The sequence below is a fragment of the Octopus sinensis genome, linkage group LG4, assembly GCF_006345805.1.
Source record: "Octopus sinensis linkage group LG4, ASM634580v1, whole genome shotgun sequence".
Classification (NCBI taxonomy): Eukaryota; Metazoa; Mollusca; class Cephalopoda; order Octopoda; family Octopodidae; genus Octopus; species Octopus sinensis.
In genome coordinates, this window is record NC_043000.1 from 81,366,433 (window position 1) to 81,391,183 (window position 24,751).

At 32.3% G+C, this 24,751-nt stretch overlaps 1 protein-coding gene across 1 annotated transcript in view; it reads left to right on the forward strand.

Moving 5' to 3' along the window:
- Positions 1-24,751, forward strand: part of LOC115210368 (rap guanine nucleotide exchange factor 4) — an 853,913-nt gene that overhangs the window by 585,294 nt on the left and 243,868 nt on the right. Inside the window, exon 6 of the mRNA XM_036502201.1 lies at positions 5,789-5,892. Coding sequence (XP_036358094.1) covers positions 5,789-5,892 — 104 coding nt within the window. The remainder of the gene's footprint in view (positions 1-5,788; positions 5,893-24,751) is intronic.

Genomic DNA, 24,751 nt, shown 5'->3' on the forward strand with positions numbered 1-24,751 from the left:
TCTTTAATAAGCTACAAAAAATGCAGTGAATACAGATGGCTCGTACTCGTCAGCCGAAAAAATATCAGAGAATTCCCAAACATCAAAAGGGGTAGATATAAAAGAGGTTGTAGGATTAACTGCATTGAAGAAAGTTCGATTCATGGAGATCTGATGAAAGGTTTTAAACCTATAGAATTTATGCATGTCTACATATAGCTCATATTGGATATTTGATCAAATTGTATGAAGAAATTTTCGGATACAGTCATGCAAAATTTCTGAAAATCCGAGTAAGAGGCAAAGTGACTGCCACATCATGTAGAGGAAAGTCTGAGTAAAAACATAGTGACTGCCATGTCGTGTAGAAGAACAGATTGTTATTGAAATTAACAAGAATCGCAGATAAGTTCGATTTTTTTGGAGATCTGATGAAAAAGTCTTGAACTTACAAAATTTGTGTATGTCCTTATAGTTCGTAATCCAGTTTTGTGGAGGGATTTAAGGTACAATCATGCGAAAATATCAGGGAGTCCGAATGAGAAGCAAAAATGACAGCCTTATATTGTAGTGGTTCAGGTAGTTAATGAATTATTCAAGAATCACAGAAAGAGGAGGAAGGGGGTAGGAATTTAATCAGTTACTGCTATTTGAGCTGTCAAAGAGAAAGGAAAGGGGAAGCTAAGGGGATGGGCACAATTTGATACTAACAAAAAAGTCTAAGTTTGTTTGGAACAAATTCGATCTGAGGTCAACAATTCATTTCTTTATTCATAAATGTTACTATTAATAGATTGTCAGGTTACAAAGAGGTCATTAGAAAGGAAAGAAAAATGGGGTTGTTTTTAAATGAAACTAAACTATTATATTATTATTATACTAAACTATAAAACATACATAATGTTATTAAATGAAAATATTAAATGAAATTAAACAATTATATTATTATTATACTAAACTATAATACACTACACTATATTATATTATATTATTTTGATAAATTATATCACATCACAAAACACTATGATAGGTCTGGTATTAGCAGAAATTAATTTTAAAAGTTTAAAAAAAGAAATTAAGAGAATTAACTAACTAAAATTTGTAATGGGATAAAAAATAGACTAAGAAATGGAGATAAAATTAATTTATTAATAATATGGTCCAATAGAAATAAATCAAATAAATAATTTAAGTCAATAAGTATCAAATAGTACCATCAGAGAGAGAAAAATTATAATCATAGCTAGTTAGAACTTATCTTTCTAGTTAAATATATACTATGTAGGAGTGATATGTAAGTCAAAATTGAATTTTATGTAAAATGATTCCAGTATACAGTTATCAATTGAGATATGATTTAAAATATCATTTAAAATATTTAAGAGTCTTAAACCGAGCATGTATACAAGATTTTCCAAGTTCAATTCTGCTGTTTAATTGAATTTCTCCATTATTTTTATACATTAGTATTTCAAATGCTTCCATGGAGCAAAGTTGGCAGCCTACTCTGCTATTTTTATAGGGTTTTGCTCTTCTGACTAATTCCCAATTTAGGTTATATTTGATATTATTGTTTTTTAGTTCCCAAATTTTACTAGAAAGAGTAGTGCTATCAGCCTTATGACGTAATTTAAAAGATGAGAGATGATTATTCAATCTCTGTTTAAAATTTACAGTGCATCCAACATAAGAGAACTTATTATTATCTATGGTTACGGAGCACTTATAGATTATGTTAATTAACCCGCATAAATCAGGGGCCGGGCATTTTGATTTAATTCTGCAGTTACATCTAGGGGCATTATAATTAGAGGTGGAATACTTTGAGGATAGAAGTTTTATATTACTGTTGCTTGAAGCAGAGCGGGTAAATTTATCATGATTTTGATTAATGTTATTATCTAAAAAAAACTCTATCATTATTGTAGTTAATATTATTATCTAAAACAGTATTATCATTTATAGGTATTCCTACATTTTCATTTGGTTCTAAAGCTCTACTTTCATTATTATTATTATTATTGGTGCTGCTATCTAAAATAATGTTATCATTATTGCAGTTGATGTTATCTTCTAAAGTAGTATTATCATTTGTCGGTATTCCTACACTATCGTTTGGTTCTATAACTCTACTATCATTGCTGATATTGTTGATGCTATTAGTATTGTTGTCGATATTGCTATCCAGATGTGTAGTGTTGTTGCTGATAATGTTGTTACTCTCATTCACTGTACTTATATTCATGGTATTATTCCTATTACTAACATAATCATTCCTATTTATGTTATTATTGTTATTAACAATTCCATGGCTTTTGGTTATATTTATTTTATGACATTCATTATTGTTATTATTATTATTATTATTGTTGCAATTATTACTTTTCGTACTGTTATTACAATTTTCCGTTGCATTTTTATTTTTATTTATTAAATTATTTCTGGCTAGTTTTATGTTATTATTATTGATCTTAGCTATTAAAGTGGACATATTTGGGAGAGTTGAATAAGAAATTCTGACTGTTTTTTTAGAAATAATTTTATGATATCTATGAGAGGATGGGAAATTATTTTCTAGAATTGTTTTGAATCTACCCTGAATATCTGATGAAACCGCACAGTTAAAAGGGATGTTTAGCCATATTATGTCTTTCTTATTAAATTTCTTCGAATTAGAGTTAGGGCTGCTAGAATTTTTCCCACTAGAGTTAGGGTTATTAGAATTAATCGTCCCATCATCAGATTCTTTGTATTTATTAATGTTCCTGTTAGCATTTTTGCTAGTTTTATCCAAGTTTATTTTACCCTTATATAAGTATTCTCTGTTATGTTTTTATTAATATTCTTAATATCATTAGGGTACTTTGCCGTTGTAAATCTATTTCTACTATCCTTTCTGGTATGGTCATTGTTGTTGTCTATGTTACTAATAGTGTGTTTCTTAATTTTAATTTTATTTAAGGTTGCCTTATCAGGGCTATCTGTATTATGGTCTATGTATTTATCCTTATACTTATCATTACGATTAGATGTTGTATTAGATCCACATCTATGTATCTTTTCGACTTGATCATTTTTGTTATTTTTGTGGTTATTGCTGTTTAATTTACTTAAATTATTATGATGAGTTCCTAGTTTTTCCGTATCTTCAAAAGTAATTTTCTGGTTATATCCTGCTCTAGATAACGCCTCATTGTAATGCCCTGAGTGTGAGTTAAATATATTAGAATTAGATGATAATTTGGATATTCTTATGGAAATATTTCTAACTAAAGAATTTATTATATTTGGGAGATGATTAGATAATTTATTTACGTAACTAGTGATTTCCCCTTCTTTTCTAAATGGATAATGTAGTTTGGAGTTAAGGTCTAAAGTAATATCTAGAAAATTAGCTATTTTAATGTTTGGTTCATAGGTTATGCTAAGGTTGAAATCTTTAAAGAACCTATTAATCTTCTTTTTAATTCTTTCTATGTGTGATTTATTATTGGTATTTACAACAAACAAAGCATCATCTCTATATAGACCACCCTGCAATTCAGGGATCTCTTTATTAATGCATTTCAGTAGATATGCTCCTACTAAATTGGTTACCTCAGCCGAATCACTTGAGCCCATAGGAATATCGAAAAAGTTAGGGGTATCAGCTCTGGTCCATAATTTTCCCTCAAATTCAATAAAGGTTTTCCTAGCTAAAAGTATAATGTCTATTTCTTCTCTAGATATGAGGGAGCGATTCATCGCGAATATAAGCGATTTATTAAGTAGGATAGGGGAAATGCTAGACTAGTAGTTATTTATATCGAATTGAATGAAGGCTAAATTATTTGTATTAGTTAGGGAATTAAACCATTTAAGGACCTCATCGGTATTTATCCACAGGCTTAAGGGAAGAAGTGGGGTTATTTGGGGTAAGATATTATCTAGGATAGATTTACTAAGTCGGCCAATATCCGACTTAGTTGGGCAAATAAGTCTTACCGACGGGTTTTCCAGGAAATTCTTTTTATGGTCTTTAAGATTAATCCTAGGTTCACATGGTACAATTGGTTCTGTTCTGTCTGCTAGATCATATTTTTCCATAATAGCTTTCATTTATATATATACACACACACACATACTATTCTTTTCCCTCTCTCTGGACTTTTCCTCTTTTTGGCAATGTCACACATCTTTTTTTCTATCTTAAACTTTCTCTGAGTGTCAAGTTAATAACATTCATTTTGTCCACCCTTTCTTGTTTTATTTTTGTTTTTGATTCGCCTATATATGCATGCACACACACATGAACACTTGGGCCAAACACTGAATTCAAACAAGTAACCTTTATTTCTAAAACCAAAGATAATAATACTCTCATCCACTTGACCCAGGCCACTGATATATGTAGACTTCAATCAAATTGATGAAAGCAAGTATAAATATAAATATTCAGCATTTTTCAGCATTACACATGAGGAAATAGCCCTGACCCTGAAGATTATAATCTTGAGTCTAATAATATTTTTTGATGTTTACTCAAACAACATAATTCTATCTTAAACGAAAATGTTTATTAATTCTTGCATTGTACATGTTTTCCATTAGTTTTGTGGATTAGAAACTGTTTTGACATAATCAAGTACAAAGAACAAAAATTATGGGAAGACAGGATATTAATTACAAAAAATCCTGACAAAATATTGATATGATGAAGGAAGAAGAGTAAATATGTGTGCTGATTTGATATGTTTTCAACATCGATAGCAAAATATTGTTGTTGATCAATATAATTGCAACAGTCAAACCTGTGGAAAATCTTTTTAATATTGATAGTTTTCCCTGACGTGAGAGCTTTCAGCTGTGTGATAAGAAGCTTGCTTCCCAAACACATGGTTCCAGGTTCAGTCCTACTGCATGATACCTTAGGCAAGTGTCTTCTGCTGTAGCTTCAGGCCAAGGCTACAGTAGCCTCATGAGTAGATTTAGTAGACAGAAACTGAAAGAAGTCCATTGTGTATCTATCTATCTGTCTGTCTGCCTGTCTGTCTAAATAGGAAATAGTGGTACAAAAGATAAAAGTTTATCTTACCAACTCATTGTATAGCTATTAATATATTTGTCATCACCAACATCATCACCATTATCACCATCATTACTATTACTGTTATTACCATCTTCATTCTCATCATCATCATCATCACTGTTTAATTTTTACCAGCTCCACTCAGCTGAGCTCAGTCCTTCCTCTTCAGAAACTCAATTTCTAACGCTCCCCCTTCGCACACATTTTTCCTGTAGTCATCATCTTGCAACTATTCAAAGGGAACATTAACTCCATTTTTTTTGGAGGGCCTGTGAAGGCAATGGCCATGCCTTCTTCCTCCAAAACCTATCAATAAAATATAAAGTCAATCTAGATCTCCTTGAGATGTAAACTCAGAATGTAAAATGACATAACAAAATACACAAGAGTATTTTATCAAGTGCTCTACTGATTCTGCTAATTTATCCCTAATACTCTGCCAATTTTATCAATACCACACCCTGATATTCTACCATTTCTCACGATCCATCATCCTTTATCTTGTACTTTTTACTTGATAATGATAATAATAATTATTTCTACTATAAGCACAAGGCCTGAAATTTTCAGGGAGAGGATAGTTGATAACATCGACTCCAGTGTTTCACTAGTACTTAATTTATCAACCCCAAAAGGATGAAAGGCAGAGTCAACCTTGTCAGAATTTGAACTCAGAACAATAATAATAGTCACTGTTGATGTATGGAACTAATGTCTCTTTCTTTTATTTGTATATTTCAGCTGAAATTCTCAAGTCCCATGGCAAATATTCACGGGATGCATCTGTTCTCAGCCAGAAATTTGATAATATGTCCTTGCCAAATTGTGTTTCTCCTATTGTGGATGTAAGTACTTCTCTTAATCTCATTTATATGTTTACATTTATATATATATATATATATATATATATATATATATATATATATATCAAAGTGTAAAGTATTACATATCCTTTACAGCCAATCTTACCAATTGGTTTTGCACAAGGAGTGTTAGGTAACAGCCTGATTATGTAAGCCTGCGTTTTTCAGGGATGGCAGTTATGGAATGAAATATGGTGCCTTTGTACATTTTGTGTAATATACCTACTCTATTGACAAATATTGGAGTGCATCAATTTTCTGACGCATGGATTCATAGATGTTATATATATATATATATATATATATATATACATATATATATATGTAAATATATATATATATATATTTATGTAAATATATATATATATATACATATGTAAATATATATATATATATATATATTATATATATATATATATAATATATATATATATAATATATATATATATATATATATATATATATATATATATACATATATATATATATATATATATATATATATATATATATATATGAATGCATATATATATATATATATGAATGCATATATATATATATATAATATATATATATATATATATATATATATGTATATATATATAATATATATATGTATATTTACATATGTACATATATATTTACATATGTACATATATATTTACATATATATATATATAGTTGTTACCTTTTTACTTCATAGTTTTGTCATTTAGCACATGCATGTATATATTCCTATATAACTATATATCAATACACATGCACACATGTGCACTCACACACACACACACACACACACAAATAAGCTTGATTTACCTTATCATGGTTAGATAAAGTAAATTAAGATCTTTATGTTTGTTTCAATTTTCACACGTAATCGATCATAACACTTGACAAATATTCTAATTCATTCTTTCATTCAAGGTAGGAACTGAAATTTCATCTCTCTATTTAACCAGTGGGTTAATATAAAAGCAATCCATTGGAGTGTATAGAATATTGACTTGCATGTAGTTAATAGGTGTGTAAATGCAACTGTTATTCTTCAACCCTGACCCAGTAGACCTGACATCAAAGGCAATCCAGATTTGACAGTCTCATCTTTTTCCTGGGTACATTGCACCCAAATCAACATTATCTAGTATGCCCTTCTATTCTAAGAGGAGAAGGATGTAAGTGAAAGAAAATTTGACTGCCATTTCTAACATGTTCAGAGATCACTGAGATTTCACCTCTGGCTTGTGTGTGAGTGTGTGGTGTATGAATATTTCAATGGTGAGTGTTTTGTGTATATATTTATAGCTAACTGTATGTATATCTGATAATCATTTGTGTGTGTATATGCGTGCGCACATACACACACGCACACATTCATAACCATATTAACAATTTTTGTGAGTATATTATATGAACATAACCATATCTCACAGAAGTATGTACATCCCTAAAAATTTCAGTAAAATTGCCATTACTCTGAAAATATCAAAGGAAATCAAGTGAAATTTATACTGAATAAAATGTTATCCATGCAAACGTTATACAAATTTAGAACACAAGAGAATAAACATTTTCAAAGATATGATTGAAATATTAATTTTCAAACGATACAAAAATATGTACACCCTAAAGGATTATTTGCTATATTCAATATTTGGTGTGATTGCCCATGCTTTCAATGATGGCATTAAGTATTCTGGGCATAGAGTCAACTAAATTCCTACATATAACTGATGAAATTGACTGCCATTCATCCTGAATGACGCCTTTTAACTGTGTTACATTGAGGGGTCTTTTCTCCTCAACCTTCCTTTTCAAAACACCCCACAGATGTTCTATTGGGTTTAAATCAGATGACATGGTAGCCCAAGCAATACCTATTTCTTTACTACCCACAAGGGGCTAAACACAGAAGGAACAAACAAGGACAGACAAACGGATTAAGTCGATTATATCGACCCCAGTGCATAACTGGTACTTATTTAATCGACCCCGAAAGGATGAAAAGCAATACCGTTACCTTTTTATCTGATAATAACTTAGTCATCATCTTTGAAGTGTATTTTGGGTCATTATCATGTTGGAGAATGGAATGTCTTCCTTGTTCCTTGATGCTTTTCAACATTGTTTTCTGCAATATGTCATAATAAATCCTTGAATCCATTGTTCTCTCAATATATGTGAGACCTCCCACATCAGCCACACTCATGCATCCCTAAATCATAACACTTCTGCCTCTGTGTTTCACAGTAAGCATGATGCATTTGTTGCTATTATCGTCACCTGGTCATCGCCATACTCATTTAATACCATCTAACCCAAACAAGTTGATTTTAGTCTCATCAGAAAGAAGTATTTTATTCCAAAACTCCCTCCCCTTACTCACACAGGTTTTGGCAAAAGAAAGACGACTTGATTTATGCCTGGTAGTGAGGAGAGGCTTCCTACGAGGAATGTATCCATGAAGACCACACTGGTTCAAACTTCAGCAAACTGTTTGGGTGGATACACTCTTTTCATTTACAGAAAACACTTCTTGGGCCAAAGATGAAGTGCTACGAAGGCTGTCATCCTTCACACAACATTAGATTTGGCAAATATCACGTGCAGTTAAAATAGAAGGACAACCTGAATGATGTTTATTGCTTAGCCATCCAGTAGCTTTGTACTTCTGAATTACTTTTGCAGCTGTATTTATGCTAATATGTATTCGTTTGCTAAATAACTTGCATCCTAAACCATTCTTGTGCAAATTAAAAATAATTTTCTTCAAATATTATTCTTTTCCTTTTGGTGCCATTTTAATCATAATGAAGAAGATTTTCACTACGGTATACAAATCAGAATTCCTGCAGATGCAATAGTAATGACCTGTGCAAAAAGACCAGGAGAAATAATTTATTAGAATTGAAATTATCAGCAATATCTGAATTTAGTAAAAAAAAAGTGGATAAAATATTGAATATAGCAAATTTCCATTAGGGGCTACATATTTTGGTAATGTTTTAAAACTAATATCTCATTCATATATTTGAAATTCCAAATTTGTATAATGTTTGCATGTATAATATATTTTATTCAGTATAAATTTTGTTTGATTTTTTACGATATTATCAGAGTAATGGTAATTTTACGGAAATTTTTTAGGGATGTACATACTTCGGTGAGATACTGTATGTGTGTGTGTGTGTGTGTGTGTGTGTGTGTGTGCATGTGTGAGTGAGTGAGAAAAGGTTGTGTTCTATTTTATCCTTTACTTTGGAGGGTTCCAAAGGACTATTTCTAATAAAGATTATTCATATTGCATTGATAGCTTACTGTTATAAGAATTTTGCGAATACGAAAATGCTACAAGTATAAGGTGTGTTATGAGGATTCGTAGAATAAGTATCCTATAGAAACTCAACAAACTGTTCAAGATGGAGAAGAGAAGATGTTAGAAATTTGTAAAGAATTTAATCCATGCATACGCCTGTTTCAAACAGCAATATTAACATGTAAATAACATGGTAGAAAAATTAGAAATTAATTAAATTAAAATTAAATTAATTACATGTTACTCTTCTCCTCAGTGCAAAAGAAGGATACATAAAAAAAATAATATTATTATTGTTACAGAAGACTTGATGGAGTGATTAACACATAACATATTCGGATATACATATTATCCTTATGAAAGATTAAGAGCATGCTAAGATAGTGTCGTTGAGTCTAGTTGTGTATGAACTAAAACACATATACAACTAATTTTTCTACCATGTTATTTACATGTTAATATTGCTGTTTGAAACGATCATATGCATGGATTAAATTCTTTACAAATTTCTAACATCTTCTCTTCTCCATCTTTAACAGTTTGTTGAGTTTCTATAGGATTCTTGTTGTATAAATCCTCATAACACACCTTATATATAAATCATCATCATCATCATTGTTTAATGTTCACTTTCCATGCTGGCATGGGTTGGACGGTTTGATTGGGGACTGGTGAGCCAGATGGCTGCACCAGGCTCCAATCTGATCTGGCAGAGTTTCTACCGCTGGATGCCCTTCCTAACGCCAACCACTCTGAGAGTGTAGTGTGTGCTTTTACATGCCACCAGCACAAGGGCCAGTCAGGCAGTACTGGCAACAGTCATGCTCAAATGGTGCTTTTATATGTCACCTGCACAGGACCCAGCAATCCAAACTGTGTGCATATATTTATATATAGCCTATTGTATATTTTTATACATAACCATCTATGTACATATGTATATATATATATATATATATATATATATATATATATATATATATATATATATATATATATATATATATATACGTATATATTTTGTAACGTTTGAAAAAGTATATATATATATATATATAACGATGTGTAAAAATATGACACCAATCTTTGAGTGTATATATCTATACATACATAATTATGTGCATTTAAGATTATGATATAATGTGTATGTATGACATCAAACTTGAGAGTTTCTTACCACTTATAAATAACATTGTGTAAATATATGAATATTACATCAATCCTTTGTCATCATACATTTTGATCAGTCTCAGAGATAAAGCAGGGTGTATATATACTGAACTACGAAACATGACACTAGCAACAGCCACAACTATGATTTCACAGGTGCTATTTACATGACGCTAGCAACGGCCACAACTACAATTTCAGTTGTTGACTTGACAAGTCTTCTCAAGCACAGCATATCACCAAAGGACTCAGTCACTTGTCATCACTTTTTTTAGGCCCAACATTCAAAGATCATGCTTCACCACCTCATCCCATGCCTTTCTGGGTCTACTGCTTCCACAGGTTCCCTCCACAGTTAGAGATCAGCACTTTTTTACACATCTATCCTTGTCCATACCCACTTCTTGCACACCACATCTGATGCCTTTAATGCCCATTTTTTCTCTCAAGGCATTTATGCTCTGTTGTACATCCACACTGACATTGCACATCCAGCAAAGCATACAAGCTTCATGTCTTTCAAGCTTTTGCATGTCCTCTATTGTTGTGTATTAATTAATATTCATCCATGTAATGATGGTAGTCTCTTTCTAAATATGCTTTACAAACGCTGTGTCAATGACCAATGAGCTGTCGCCTTTGTTCAGGTAACTTTCAAAGGAGTTTGTTCTACAGTTTTGGTGGTAGTGGTGGTGGCGGTGGTGGCAGTGACAGTGGCAGTGGTAGTGATGGTGGCAGCACACGGCTAGCAATTTTAGTTGAAGGGTCAGTCAATTACATCAACTCTAGTGCTCTAGTGGTACTTATTTCATCAACCCCAAAAGGATGAAAAGCATAGGCAACCTCAGGTTTATTCGAACTCAGAACATAAAGGACCAGAAGAAATGCCACTTAACCATCTGTCCAGTATGTTTATAATTCTGCCAGCTCACTGCCTTTTTTGATAATAATGATGATCACTTAAAGTGGAAGGAAGTTGTGGAAGGGAGAGACGCAGGAAGACATGGGACAAAGAATTGAAGGCCGATCTCAAAACACTAAACCTTATGAAGGAGATGACAGAAGACCAAGATATGTGGGGCATTGTTGTACTCAAAAGGATCCACCCACCATGACAGTATTGATACCCTAAAACCAAGGTGCCACATAAAAAGGATTGGTGTGGGTGCTGGTGCCACATAAAAAACACTTGTGATGGTGTCATGTAAAAATAATAATCCTTTCTACTATAGGCTCATGGCCTGAATTTTGTTGGGTGGGGGCTAATTGATAACATTGACCCCAGTGCTCAACTGCTACTTATTGGCTCTGAAAAGATGAATGGTAAAGTTGACCTCAGCAGAATTTAATACTCAGAACATAAAGTCAGAAGAAATGCTGTGAAACATTTTGTCAATCATGCTAACAATTCTACTAACTTTTAATAATAATAATGATAATAATAATAATAATAATAATAATAATAATAATAATAATAATAATAATAATAATGATAATAATAATAATAATAATAATCCTCTCTACTATAGGCACAAGGCCTGAAATTTGTGGGGAGGAGGATAGTCGATTACATCAACTCCAGTACTTGACTGGTACTTAATTTATCGACCCTGAAAAGATGAAAGGTGAAGTCAACATCAGTAGAATTTGAACTCAAAATGTAAAGATGGATGAAATGCTGCTAAGCATTTTGCCCAGCATGCTAACGATTGTGCCTGCTCATTGCCTTAATAATAAAAATAATAATAATAATGACAATAATACTAATAATTGTGATAATGATGATTTCTGATTTAGGGCAAATCCAAAAATTCTGATGACAGAGGTTAGTCAATATTATCAACTCCAGTACTTGACACTTTATTTTATTGATCTCAGAGGGATGAAGGGCAAAGGTGCACTCAGAATGTAAAGAGCTGGAACAAATATCCCAAAGAATTTTAACTGACCCTCTAGAAATAAGCAGGATGTGTAGACTAATGAAAAGAACACCAGAACTAATAATAAATGGAACAGTAGGTTATGGAAAGGAAGAACATGGACAGAATATAAGACCCAAACCAGGGCTTACAGCTTTGCATTTAGTCCATAAAATAGTTCTCCTTGCACAGATCACATCCTACACAAAATACTTTCAGTTCATTAGTACTACTTAAACAATGCTCTTTCTAAACACAACAGAACACCAATGTTACACGGCCACCACCCAATAAAATAACATAACCTGCACAGGACATTTTTTATATAAATTATGCCAGATGTTATTATAACAATATATACACACACATACAGACCAGTAACCATACATACAACTGATGTTCTACACTGATGTTCTTCACAGTCTTACATACCCATTATTATGACATAACCATATATCACAACCTCTATATATTCACCATCCGACACCTAAAACACCTGACACTGCACATATTAAAAACCAGCCATATCCAGCCCCAAATATTTTGTCTGTTTTATGTTCAAACCAGCTAGATCTGATCTTTCATACCTACCCTACAATGTCATTCTAAAAATGCAGTAATCACATTATTGAACTCCCGAAGCTACAAAATAATGCATGATTAATTTAAAACAATGTGAATAAATAAGCTTTACATTTGAAAGAGTAATCTGAAAGTTAAAGAGTTAAACAGGAAAAAAAACATGCAATGAAAGAACACAACTCACAATGCACATACACTACACAACAAGAGAAATACTCAAACAACACTGGAAACAACAAACCAAACTCTACAAACAAAACAAATATTGTATACACACACAGTTCGACAACCTCAATAGTCAATACAACACACTCATCAAGAACATGGAATTGCACTTCATAGTGCAGTAGAAAATTGCATGGAACTATTAGAAATAGGATGACCATGATGATGATGATGATCGTCATCATCAGCATCAGCCTTGTCATCATAGTGGGTGGGTGGGCTGATGGAGGGGTAGTGGTAGTAATGTTGAAGAGGTTTCACATTCCTGAGACTAATGCATAATTTTTTTTTAGCAAAACAATAGAGTATTTGTTGCTTTGATATTTTGCCATTAATAAGAATCCAGTGAACCATAGCTACCAACGATGGGTATCCAGCTGTAAGAATCGGTTGCTTCAACATGCAAAAGAATGTCTAATTTTTGTTTTTACGAAACACCAACACCATACAACATACAGTAATCTTTTAAGCAACATGTTGTTGCTATTTCTTTTTGCTTGCCATAATGGCTGCTGACATTGGCAACAATACAAAGGTGAAATACAAAGAAAAGCGTGAAGCAGTGGGGGTGGGGTGGGTGTGTGTGTGTGCGTGGGGGCGGATTAGATAGTGTAAAAGATACAAAATCAACAATAACAATAAAAATACATTTATAAAAAGAGAGCAATAAATATCTATAACAATATATGTATCTTTATTTAAGACAGTGAGTTTTTGACTTGGGGCAGATCTGGCTGTTATTTCTAGCAGGTTAATTGACCGTAGAGGGGTTTCTTTGTTAGTTGAAGATTTCCTAACTTTTTACTGATGTATAAATTAGAGCTGGCTAATAAACATAAGATTATTTTCATACTTCTACACAAATTATTTATACAGGATCCACAAGAATATACAATCACTTTGATTAACTTGCATTTGCCTAATATGTCTGTATATACATTCTCTATAGAGGAGTATAAACACATGGTTTCTGATACTAGTTCCCTATAGCTAAAAAAATAAGCAATCTTGGTGGGCCAAAGGATTTAATTAAGTTTTCCATGTTCATCCTTCTGTATTTTAACCCTTTAGCTTTCAGATTATTCTGTCAACTGTAAATAGGTAAAGACCACACTCTGGTCAGGCATGACCATGGGACTGCACCTAGAGAGTTACCCTCTAAAGCACAAGTTTAGGCAAGGTTGTTTTATGGAAGACCAGCAGGCACCCATGCATACCAGCCTCCCTTCTCCACACCACTGATGTTATTCAAGAGAAACCAAATGGGCCGGTACAGCTTGGTACCAGTGATGTTGCAACTCATATCTATAGCTGAGTGAACTGGAGCAACATGAAATAAAGTGTCTTGCTCAAGAACCCAACACACATCCCAGTCCAGGAATCAAACTCACTACCTCATGATTGTGAGCCCAATGCTTTAAACATTGAGCTATCCACCTTCACTGTCAAATGTACTGCTTACTTAACTCACATTCTTTTGAATTCTTCATGCGTTATCTTATGGCTTTGAGATTTCATTGATGTGATTGCTTATTTTTTAGAATAACATCGTAGGATAGGTGTGAGAGGAATAATCTGGCCAATTTGGACATATAACAGATATAATACAGGCCAGATTTGGCTGGTTTAAATGTTAAAGGGTGAATGAGCTTCTCAACATCTTCCCTGCAGATAACACTGTGCTTCACAGTTTAATCTCCTTCAGACAGATGTCATCCACAGTTACACACGCATACACAAACACAATCTAGGCACTTTCTGCTATACTTTCGCTAAAAACACAGACTGAAAAAAAACAAATCTGAGATTTGGACATGACAGTCTAAAGTCCTGCAATCGCACCACAGTTCAATTATTTCATGTACCTTCATCACTGAATATGAAGAACACAAGACCTAAACATTAAAATATATTACAATTATTTAGACTTGGAATCTCATTCACCAACACATTACATACACTAACCTGTAGAGTCATTCGTTTCTTTTCTCAGTATCTCCATACAGCTACTGTAATAGTTTATGCTATACTAAGTTATGAAGCTGTTTACAATCTCTGCCTGTGTCCATTAAATGTACAAGTAGAAAGACTGCCCTCCAGGCAGTTTTCTGCTAGCCACTCGATAATATTTCCACATTTGATTCCCAATTCTTATAATTTTTATGATATTTCACGTCTAATTATTTCTTTGTATAATAGTGCTCACTTGCTTAGTAAATATTGCTTGCATTATTTTATCAGTCATAATCTCTCTTTTTTAAAGAGTCAATCTGTTATTTATATTTATCATTAATAATTGGTAGAAATTACATAAGTGTGGATGGATAGATGGAGGAATGGATGAATGGCAGGAGGGAGGGATACTCACACACTCACACACACAAAAGTCTGGTGCTGTGAGAACACATGGAGATGATGTTTCCTTACTTTTTCAAATATACCCAAATTTAAAATGATCTAATATAATCCATTTGGCATGTGTTGAAATATGCCAAAATAATTTAATTCCACACAAATATATGTTGCTATACATATAATTTATGTGTTAATTCTATTTACTGAAACTTGCAAAAAAGCATATTTTGCTTTAAAGTAGTATCTCTTTGTAGGCACAATTGTCAGTAATCATACTGTTTCCATTTCTCTCAGCCAATATTTTTACATTAGCCTTCATTCAAACTCTAGATAATGCAACATACAGCTGACCATATGAGAAGAACTGTGTCAGAAGATATATTCCAATTTGTTCAAAAGTTTGTTCCTGTGCCTTGTTGCACATCAAGGCAAAAGCTGGCTTGACAGGAAATTGTTTGCATGTAAATGTGAATGGAAATTCCATTTCTTGAGATACATGTGGTATTCTTGGGATTAGTAGTGTTGATCCTGCATAAGGACCAGACACAACCTCACCCTCAATAACATGATCTTGTAAACTGACAATGATGTAGTGTATATCATTGCAATGTCCATTTGTAGCATCTAAATTTCTCAGGAGCATTATGCATCGTTTCTTCTTCAGTTTGAGAATGTATGGTGGAAACCCTGATAGAATAAGTTTGTAGATGAACTCGATTTGGTACAGAGTTTCATTATCAACTGTATCTTAGCTTCTGTATATTTTCAGCTCACCAGGGGTCCTGGTCAACAGAAACTCATTCACAAATTGTGATTTTTCATCTTTTGGGGTAATGATGGTTCTATTTGCAAGCCACTCAGGGTTTGTAAAGTTATTTTTGAGGTCAGCTTATACAAGATCACATAGATCTAAAAGAGTACCACTTACAAGGCAAGAGTCATTGGGTAGTTTGATTTTGAATTCACCTAGAAATGTTACCATTTCCTCCATCAAGAAGGTAATTAGCAAATTCTCTTTCATTAGAATGACCTTCTGTAAAAAGTCTTAGATTCATTGTCAACTCCACTACTTCCACATGACCACAAGGAAAAGCTCTCTTTAGTGTTACATCAACAATTATTTTGAAGTAGAATATTCTCCTCTCGAGATACCCTAACCAGTTGGTCATGTGTAGCAGAAACAGAATCATGTCTACATCTCCATTCATATTCAGGCATCTATTTCAGTCGCTTTGCCCTGGTTTCATCTGATTCAGTTTCCTATCTCTCTCTCTGAGATTGTGCTTTTGCTGCTAAAATTTTCACATATTATATATAAATGAAAACTCGTTAAAAACTATCTTGTTTAGCATGCTAGAAATAGCAGCGATCACATAGTTATTATTGTGAGGTTTATAGCGTTCCAAGTAGCCATAACAACAAAATCACTTCTTCATTTAAAAAGAAAAAAAATTATACATATATATTAAAGAATCTTCCTTTTGTCAAAAATATTCATTTAACAAACTCCGGAAACTGATAATATTCTTGAAATTGTTCTTGTATCAAAATTATACAGCTATTTTATGTAATAGCATACATTCATTCAACACAAAATCACTTAAAAATTATAACAGTATATTAAAAAATTTTCATTTTATCAAAAATATTCATTTAACAAACTCCGGAAACTGATAATATTCTTGAAATTGTGTCTCATATCAAGGTTATGTGGCTATTATCAAATTATCATTAATGAAAATAGAGGTGAGCGAGAATGACTGCTGCAAATAAAAATGTAAAATGTTGCCTGCAACAAATTAATAGTGTTTATTATTAAACATTAAAAGCTACTCCGCAATGAATGCAATGAATACCTAAATTTGCAAGAATTTGGAGTTTAAAAAATTCAATAAACTCCAGAAACTGAAATTATAAGCAGTTTCTAAAAGTATTTCCAGAAAGTCAAGCTTTTAATATTGTTTTCTTTCAGTACTTTTAGTAATTGTTGCATACCTAATTAATAAGCAGATTTCTTCATTATAGTATAGATTCCTCTCTCCTCTTATATCATTATAAGTATATAATAATGTATGCTCTCATGTGACCCTTACATTAAATCTTCTACTGGAACTCTCCTTTTTCTTATCCATATTTTACTTTACAAGCAAACATCAATTGTCAGGGATTCAAAATAAACATCAACTGTTTCAGCCTCATATATCTGGGAAGGGCTGAAAATCTTTTGGACACTACTTACTTTCATTCAAGTAAATATAAACAAAATAATGATGAAAGTACAATGTCAATGCTCTTTAAGAATATAGTGAGACAACATTTAGGAGCTTGGTTTTCAGAATCAGTACATGATTGCTCTGCACATCATAAGAGGTGACTAAAAGGTTTAACATCAGCTGGGTATCTGGCTTTTAAACACTGCCTTTAAAACTCCAGTCCAACCCATAGAAAAGCTGATATAAAGCAATAGCATTTAAGGACCACAATTCTTCAAGGATGAGATTCTTGTAAAAAAAATATACAAAGAGAAGGCACTAAATCAGTTGCAAGATTAAATCTGCTGTTAACCACATAAATTCAGGATTAAGGCACCAGATTTAATCCTTTAGCATTTAAGCTGGCCACATCCAGCCTAAATATCTGACCTATTTCATGTTCAAAACTGACTAGATCCAGCCTCCCACACTTACCCTATAATATTATTCTAAAAATAAAGAATCATGTTGAATGAAATCTTGAAGCTACAAGGTAATGCATGATTAATACAAATCAATGTGAATAAATAAATATTACATTCAACAGAATAATCTAATTGCTAAAGAATTAATATTTTATATACCAAAGATTTACATTTAATTTTCTTTGTTTGCATGTAAAAATTGTTTATTTGTTGGATCAGTTAGCTCTTATAGCTTCTTACCACTAACCATTCATGCATAAAATAGAGAGTAGAACATATTTTATTGTCAGTTAAGCAAACTGTAACCAACAAACTTGTATACTTTGACTGAGGCATAAAACATATGGCTGTAACAGTAAATTTGAACTCATAACTATGGAGTTAGTAATTCGCCACTTTTAACTAACAACAATGATGCCTCTTTAAGAAAAAAAAACTCTGATTTAGCTGAAGATTGAATCTCTAACCTTCAGAGATAGTACAATATTTAGATTAAGAGAGGACTAATTGATAAAATTGCAAATTGTTGGACTGATAGAATTGATAGATTGGCAGACAAATTGGTGTATTAACAGAATTGGTAAAGTGATAGACAAATTAGTAAGTTACCAGAATAGGTAGCTTGGTAGAGTCAGTCTATTGGTAATGAAAAACAAAAGGCTTTACTATATTTAAATATGTCGCTCTTAATACTAAGTTTAAATCCTGAGGCTGACTCTACCTTTCATTCTTTTGAAGATGATACTCCTAGTATCATCAATAAAGTGCTGGGGGATCATTATAGTTGTTTATTCTCTCTCCCAATAAATTTTCAGCTTTATGTTTATATTAGAAATCAATATTTACATTAAGAGATTGATTTTATGTGTGGAAAATTATGTCAGATATATTCAACCCCAAATAATATGGAATCTTATCATCCCATCAGGCATTAAAAATAGGTCCTTCACATGAGGTATTTCAGAAATGATACAGGAAATTTATTCAGCTGCAAACATTCTTGAATAACCTACATATGTCAAATTCAATTAGCTTGCCAAAAAGAGGTTACTTTAAATCAAAAACTACCAACCAATTAAAGAAGCATTGGTACATATTGGAACAGCTATAGACTTTAAATAAGTCATTCTGATTAACCACATCTTTTAATCTTTCCTCTCCCAGATCACTTACCCTCTGCAATCACTTCTTTGTCCATATTTCTTTCCCGTGTATATACACAGTTAAATTCTGTGTCTGAAAACCATGAAAGCAGTGAAGTGAAGGTTGCAATAAAAGATGTAACATAGTCAATCTTTAGTTTGCAAAAAACTTAAATGATAGGTTTTAGAACTGTGACTTTTGGTAGCTTCTCCTTGCAAGTTAGATATAATTCATGGTATGACTATTGTCAATCAAATGCTCGCAATGGGAAAATTGCAGATCTTACAGTTGGATCATATAAAACAAATAGTACAAAATCTTCAGTAATATGATATTTCTAATAATAATAGTAATAATAAGTAATAATCTGATATTAACTGAAGGTAGAGAAAGGCCTGGGAGAGAATGAATAGATATTACCAAAAATACAGTTTAAGTGAATCCAACATACAGTAAAAATTATGAGAAACAAAGAAAGAGAAGACCTTTTACATCAAGCATGTTAAACTAATCCTTTCTTGGAGTAAACCGCATAGATCCATATTGTTATCTCGTACGTGAGAAAAATGCACATGCAGGTTGCACAAAAAAAGCCGGCTGGCTTGAGATAATGCCACAAAATGCAGTATATTTAAGAAACCAAAAAGTAAGAGGCAAAAGAGATATTTTCTTCAAACTTGGCATGAAGGAAGGAAAGACTATTTGGTTTCTCAAGAAGTTTTCTTTTGCCTTAACTTCGTTTAGCAAAACCCAAAATTTTATTGAAATAAAGGCATGCTTAATTATTTTTTAATGAAAAGAAAACACTGATTGCTTTTTATTCAGCAGATACGATTCAGAACCGTCCATTGGAAGGAGGGCATTTTGCACGTATATATATATATATATATACATATACATACACACACACACACACACACATACACACACACACATGCACACATGCATCAAAGTGATTTTATTGATGGTGTTAGTTTATTTCTGCAATTATTTCTTGTAATAATGACTTTTGGAAGATGTAAGCACAATTTTCCTGATCCAACCCATCTCTTTCCCATTCACACACACTTTCTCTCCTTTGTCTGTCTGTATTTCTCTCTTTCTCTCACCCTGTGTGTATGTGGGCATGTGTGTGTGTATGTATCATTCTCAGCAAATTTCTAGAATACTTATCCTGCCCACGTTGCTGTTATTTTTGAACTCCCAACTCTCTCGCATCTTCTGACATATTCTGCCATAACCAGGTCTCAGCAGCTACAAACAAAAGGATCAATTGTTTCTTTCTGCTTATTCCATAGTCTACGCTTGATCTTAACTTCTTTCATCTATTGTTTTTGTAGCCGGTTATTGATCATGGCCAGCTAAAATCAGATAGTTTATAATAGATTTCTAATTGTAGACAACCTCTTTTTCTTAATATCCTTTCCCAAGGCAATCCACCAACTGTCCCTACCCATTCCCTAAAGTATTCTGCACTTGATAATTTCTAATTTTGGTAGGAAACAAAGTATTTGTTTTGTTCAAAGAAGTAGTATTTTTCATAATGGCTGCTTCTTTGTGATTAGGTGAGGATCTCTTGTCTTAGGCTTTCTTTGACTTTTATCAGCTACATCTTACACAGTGTTGTTGCTATTGCTGATGATGATGGTAATAATTGTGCTCATGAATATGACGATGCTGATGATAATAACAGTAGGGGAGATTATCTTGGTGGTGATAATTATAGTGACAGTGGTAGTGATGATGGTGGTGTTGATGATGATGATGATGATGATGAGGATGTCTTGAGTTAGTAGAATACACATAAAATTGTTTTCTGCATAATAACTATACAAAGAGAAAAATGCTGAAGAAAAATGTCCAATAAAATATGCTAATGACTAATTTTGATGAAAGTGACTGATGAAAGTGTATGAGTGAGTTAGAGGAAGGCTGATGAAAGTGTATGAGTGAGTTAGAGGAAGGCTGACAAACAGAAAGATCATCATCATCATTGAACACTCATCTTCCATGCTGGCATGGTCAAATGGTTTGACAGGATCCAATTAGTTAGAGGGCTGCATTGAATTCAAATGTTTGCTTTAACATGGTTCCTATAACTAGATGCCCTACCTAATTCCAACCACTTTATAGTGTGTACTGGGTGTTTTTTCTTTATCTCATGTCACTGGCACTAGTGAGGTTGCCAGTTATCTTATTAACTTTGAAAACTAGTAATCTTTTTGGATTCACTAAAATTCATGAAATGAGACAAATTCAAAACAATATAAAAGGAAACATGTTGAAATTCCAGACTTTCACAATTTAAACTTTGCCTTTTCATTGCTGGTCCAGCATCAAATACACACTGACTAGATAATTTATTAGATAAAATATTAAGACCACTTTGCAAAATGGTATCAAGCTTCATCTGAGATAATTTGAATTTTTTTAATTACATACTTACAACACTATATCAAAAAACAATTCTAGTTAACTTAGATGTAACCAATCTATAAACCAATATCCTGCATAATTTAGGAACTGAAATTGTGAGCTTCCAGTTGGCAATGCACCTAGATTATATCCAAGACTAATTCTCAAAAGATTTTATTTTAGAAGGACTCAGACTAGTACTTGAGAATAACCAGTTTTTTTTTAAAACAATTTTTTCTTACAAACAAAAGGGATGGGCATGGGCATAGCAATATCCTTTACATATGCAACACTTGTAACATGCTTCTTAGAATAAGCTATATTTCTAATTATCAGAATTATTTAAACAAAATGTTTTCATCTGTATAAAGAATATAAAATGGAAAGGATACTTGGATCACTGCTTAGTGTTTAAAAAATTAAAAAAGTTTCAATACTCCTTAAAAATGTCCATTGCCTCTTAAATAGGTTACACAACAAAAAAATTTACATTGGAATGGCATGCAAAGGAAATGTCTGTTTCTTTGAAGGCAAAAGTACCCTATTATCTTTATTAATATGGCTGTTATCAAAGTCAGAAACATTCCAACTCAGAAGAAAATAAAAATAGGAAAATAAAAATGAACACAAATATTCCTTTTGTCATCCCTCATAACCTGAAGAACCACAATGTTTTGAATGCTGCTAAAAGGTATCTCTTAATTCTTCAATAATTCCCCAAAATGAATGACATATTTACAGAATCACCAATAATTCAGAGTAAATGCCAAGCACCCAGTCTAAAAAACTACTAAGTCAAGTTTTACATCAAAAAGGGAAATAATGTTAGTTGGTGACCCTTGTTGCAGGACATATGAATATGTTGAAGAGAGTGAGTAAATTATTTTTAAAAACAATAAAATATTTAAAATCAATGCAGCTATGAATTACAAATAAAGAAACTTAATTCATTGAGCTGACTTGCCTACAATGCAAAGAATATTAAATTGGAGAAACTGGAACATGATTACATGACAGAATAAGGATACATAAATGATAAATTAAGAACTAATCTATCAAAATTACAACATGCAGTGAACATTTTGAGAAATGTGGAAAAGGAAAATTTAAATATTTCCACTTTCTTATGATATGGTTGGAAAATGAGTGCTTTCAAAAGTGCAAGGAAGATTTTATTCAAAAATACAAAGCAAACCGAAGAAATATCAGTAGTGGAGATTACATTGATTTTAATGTCATGTGATAATGGTAACAAGACACCATCCGGGAAACCAAATTTATGTTTGCATGTGTATGTCAGTTTGCATATACATATATATGTGCATATGTACACTTACATATATGTGTTTGTATATGTATGTATGTGTATGTGTGCATCTAAGTGCATCAGTAAATATAAGTATGTACAGAAGTCAGTATTTATAACTATTGTTTCAGGCTATAGGTGTATATATAATACATGCACTTACTATATGTAAAACAGGTTGATTTTTCCAAATGCTTACCCATCCTAGTCACTTTCACCATTCTCTACTTTTTGACACATTTCATATGAGTAATTGTATTTTTATAAATGTACATATTTAATATATGTATGTGTGTGTTTGGGTGTATGCAAATGTGAGTGTTACTTGCTCTGACCTCCTTTCACTTTTGGTTTGTCTTTTTTCTTTTCTTTCTGTTCATTCTTTTTGTTTTCTTTTTCTCTTTCTTCCTTTCACTAGACTTCTTAAAACATTCTTTCTTTTGTTATATTTAATTTATATTCATTTTGATTTTGAATTTTCTCAATCCATTTTATTCAACTTATTTTCCAATGTCAACCCTTCTCACTTTATGTAATCCTCTTTCTCCCATGACAAATACCAAACCCATATTAAAGAAACAACATAGACAAATACAGGTATATCAAATGCCATACAACATAAAACTATCTCCACCTCTACAAAATGAATTGCAGATACCAAACAGCAATTGAGACCAGCTCCATATGAACAGAGTAAACAATCTCAAGAATTAAAAATTCTCCAAAATTGACATGCCATTAACCCCTTTGAAGATGGAGCCTCATTTGAAGTTTCAGTGCCAAGAAGATGGAACATTTTGCACAAGCCCTACAGATGGCATGCACTTATTTTTCAAAAAGAATTATAAAAAAGTAAAATAATTATTTGACATATATAAAACTATGTATATTCTTGTAGGAAATTGAATGAACTAATACAATCTTCTTTGTCATTTGACTTTTCAGCCTATAGATCAGCTTTGTCCTCTGCTAAGGGTTAAGGAATAGGACAAGTTTATTATCTGGAGATAAGAGGGCAGTCACGAACTGTCATCAGCTTGGCAATTGTCCTGTATGCAGGGTTTCTGACAGGATGGTTACAGCAGGAGTGTCTTATTATAGGTCTGCATGTTGATGCTACCAACAGCCAGGATCAACCTGCAGTTCAGTTAATGAAATACTGCTATCATCTGTAGATGCACAGATGAGGTATTTCAACTGGCAACAGACCAATGTAACTGAAACCCAGACTTGACATTCATGCTTCATTGCTCAATCAGGACATCCTGTGTGGAAGAGTTACATTGGTCTGGGCAACTTACCTAACCTGAATGGATGGCTTATTCTATTGACACTGGAGGGATGAAAGGTAAAGTTGATTTTGGCATGATTTGAACTCAGAATGTCAAGAGCCAAAAAATATTGCAACGCATTGGTTCTGATGTTCAAATGATACTGCCAATCCACCTCCTTTGATTGCTTGAGAATTAAGCAAAAAGCCAAAAGTTTGAACAAGGGGAACAGTTAATAATATCAACCCCAGCACTTGACTGGTACTTTATTTTTATAAATATCTGAGAGATGAAAGGCAAAGAAGCTGTAACTAAATACAGTTTGGTATTTTGTCTGATGCTTTAATGATTCTCATGTCAAAGCACTATACTACTACTACTACTACTACTACTACTACTACTAATAATAATAATAATAATAATAATAATAATAATAATAGTAATAATAATAATAATATAATGATG